This window comes from Triticum dicoccoides, unplaced genomic scaffold (assembly GCF_002162155.2).
Source record: "Triticum dicoccoides isolate Atlit2015 ecotype Zavitan unplaced genomic scaffold, WEW_v2.0 scaffold51229, whole genome shotgun sequence".
In the NCBI taxonomy this organism is placed as follows: Eukaryota; Viridiplantae; Streptophyta; class Magnoliopsida; order Poales; family Poaceae; genus Triticum; species Triticum dicoccoides.
The window spans coordinates 66,490-69,487 of record NW_021278222.1 but is presented as its reverse complement, the minus strand read 5'-3'; the positions used below and the strand labels follow the sequence as shown (position 1 = coordinate 69,487).

Sequence of the window (2,998 nt, the reverse complement as noted above, 5' to 3'; positions counted from 1 at the left end):
TGCCACCAACCGGGACCAAAGGCCTCTGCTTCCCGCCCTTTGGGCTGCTCAAAAGAGACCTTTGGTCTCAGTTGGTGGCACTAACCGGGACTGAAGGGTGGCATTGGTCCCGGTTGGTGACATTAACCAAGACCAAAGACTAAGAATACTAGGCCCGTAAGGGTTCCATTTTCCTGGTTATTTTGAACTTTTTTTACCGCTGTTGTAAAAATGACGCGTGTCTGGAAGAGTTTGTTGACGTTTTCTCTCCTGGCATGGTAGTTACCTTGTCTACCATCAGTTTCCAGAGAGTTCTTGCCTTTTTTTATCTGTCTCTACATTTTTCACATTCGATTCACAGGGTTGCTGCCGCTTTAGGTATGTTGGCCCCGTCCCACGCGTCGTTGCATAATTTTTCTGATTCTTTTAAAGTTTTTTGGGTGTACAACAGGTCAATCTGGATGTCACGCGTGTAATCCTGAAGGTAAAGAGGGATCACCAGATCGACACGTCAACTTATCTAGAGACGTCCCCTCCTCAGTACATAAATGAGACACACGTCTCCTCTCATTGCCTCCGAGCAGTCGCTCGAGATCGAGTCAGCCAGCGGCCCGCAGCAATTCCCCACGCCCCCTCCCCCATGCCCTCCACCTCATCTCTTGACGTCGCCGGAGGGAGCTTCTTCCCATGCCCTCCATATCATCTCTTACCACCGGCCGAAGGGAGCTCCGTGCTCTCCTGCAGTACACCTCTCCTCTTTCCACAAGGCGACGAAAATCACGAAACGGGGACACACCATATGGCCAGGGGCTCCTCCATCGCTGCTTGGGTCATCGGTGGCGGTGTTGGCATTGAAGGATGGGGCGGAAATGCCATTGGAGTCTTGAAAAAGCAGCTCAGGCAGAGGAAGAGGACGCGCCCGGCGTCGGAGGAGGGTGGGCGGGAGACGATTGTTCTGTTGCAGGTACGTGAACAGGCTGTCTAGGTTGACACGCTGGCCTCCTCTAGCAGCCTCTCTGCCCCGCGCTAGCTCTAGCCCCTCGCTTGCTTCCTCCTACGATGTTGGTGTTCAGCTCGCATGCGAGGTGTTCTAGCAATTGACCAAACTGAGCCAAGCATGAGCATGAACGATGGTCACGTACTTTCCTTCGTCAAGTAGTGCAGTACTGCACCAGAAGCGACGTTGGCCGAACAGGTGGAGGGCAAGAGGCCACAGAAGGATTCTTGCGTCCCAAATGGTATGTTCATTTTTGCCAATTCATGATCCATCATTACCTGACTCACGATGTCCACTGGACTCAGCTCACAGTGCTTGATGATTGATCAATAGCAACATGATTTGATTCTCAATTTACAAGTTGATTTCACCGCTATGGTTTGGATTAATCTGATTTTGATATCTTGGTTTAGTGAGTTTCAGGTTCACAGTCTGGATGGTGGATTCTTTCTTCGGTGGCCAGACCATCCATGTCAAGCAGCGGCATGAGAAGAGCTCCGGCGAGGTCATCATGTGCCGGTGCATCTCACCTTCAAGCACATGCTGCAGACTCCGACTGGTGTGGCTCCGTTCCTTCCCAGTCCTATTTTTCTTTACTCTCCCTTGGTTAATGTTTGCCTTAATCTTGATTTGTTTTGTTGGTTCATGTTGTTCATTAGTTCTTTCTTTGCTGGATGTTCGGCGCGCTGATGCTGCATGGAAGTATTCGAAGTGAAAAAAATCTTCACATACCTTCCTGTGAGTGCATCTCCCCGTCTTAATTTGGGTTGCTCTCGCTGTCCCGCTTACCTATTCTGCTTCGCCCATCATTCAGAGTTAGGTTGGTTCATGAGATCAGATAATGTATTGTCGTTTATTTTACCCAACTGCTACATTCAAGATCGAGGAGTACAAGTGTGTATTGATCTGAACACAAAGTGTTACAATATTCATGTTGAGCTTATCTCAGATTATGTAAGTATCTACATTCAAGATCGAGGAGTACAAGATATGTCAGCCTGCCCTTTTGGACCAAAACAGTTTTACATGGGCTTCTCTGGAGGAAAAGGAAACCCCACCTAAACTTTTAGCTTTCCGTATATGTGAGATTACTTGCTGAGTTTTCCCACATGATAGCTTTTCTTATGAATTCATGGGATTTTAGATTTTAATCAGGTCATGCAGTTCTGAGTTCTAATTCATGTGCAAGCTCCCGCCTGGCCGCCAAAGAGCCCTCTGTCTTCATTGATATGACTACTAGGGCTGTCAGGGCAAAAGCCGCGTGCCTCACTGCCTCGGACGTCGCAAAGGCTCTCAAGGACGCCATCCACAACACCCAGCTCGATGTCCCTGAAGCCCTGTCTGCTTCTGCCGCATCCCATGCGGAGATTGCTGCACTGTGCGGGGCTGACGACGATGTTGTTGCTTCCGTTGCTCACGCTGATGACAGCAGCGACGACGGCGGTGCTGACGCTCTGCCATGATGCTCCAACTATCCCACGCACGCCCAGCTGGCGGCCTAGCGGTGACTTGTTGTCCCTACCGCGAATCGGCCGATCGGGTCTACTTATCCCCTAGCTTATGTGCACGGGGAAAACCTTGTGTCTGCCTCAACTACCCCTTAGTCTATTGCTCCCTAGCATTTCATATCAGTAGTTTGCTCTCGTTTAAGTGTCTGATGTATTCCTATCTGTATGAGTAACACCACCCTATCTATCTGTTCGTGGAATGTACGTGGTCTTGGTGATGTGTCAAAATGCGTTGATATCCTCTCCGAACTTATCAGCATTAACCCACATTGCGCCCTCCTACAGGAATCAAAACTAAATGTCATTACTGAACAAAAATTACGATCCTTTCTACCTCGCTCTCTAGACGAACATGTGTTTTTACCGGCCGACGGCTCGGCTGGGGGAACAGTCTTGGCTTTCAACTCAAACTACTTCTTAGTGCTCTCCCACATGCACAGACACCTTACCACATCGATCAAACTCACGTCCCTTGCGCACCCACAACCCTTTATCATCACAAACGTCTATGCTC

At 49.3% G+C, this 2,998-nt stretch overlaps 1 protein-coding gene across 2 annotated transcripts; it reads left to right on the top strand.

Annotated features, from left to right (window-relative positions):
* The first annotated feature begins 571 nt into the window (after positions 1-571).
* Positions 572-2,712, top strand: LOC119346801. Of its 2 annotated transcripts, none has more exons than XM_037615948.1 (4): positions 572-1,217; positions 1,400-1,535; positions 1,636-1,714; positions 2,132-2,712. In XM_037615948.1, the coding sequence occupies exons 2-4, from the start codon at positions 1,413-1,415 to the stop codon at positions 2,437-2,439; spliced, it is 510 nt and encodes a 169-aa protein (XP_037471845.1). In that variant the 5' UTR covers positions 572-1,217; positions 1,400-1,412; the 3' UTR covers positions 2,440-2,712. The 2 variants fall into 2 exon arrangements, with proteins under 2 accessions (XP_037471845.1, XP_037471844.1); XM_037615947.1 differs by having other exon boundaries at positions 1,390-1,535.
* The last annotated feature ends 286 nt before the right edge of the window (positions 2,713-2,998 follow it).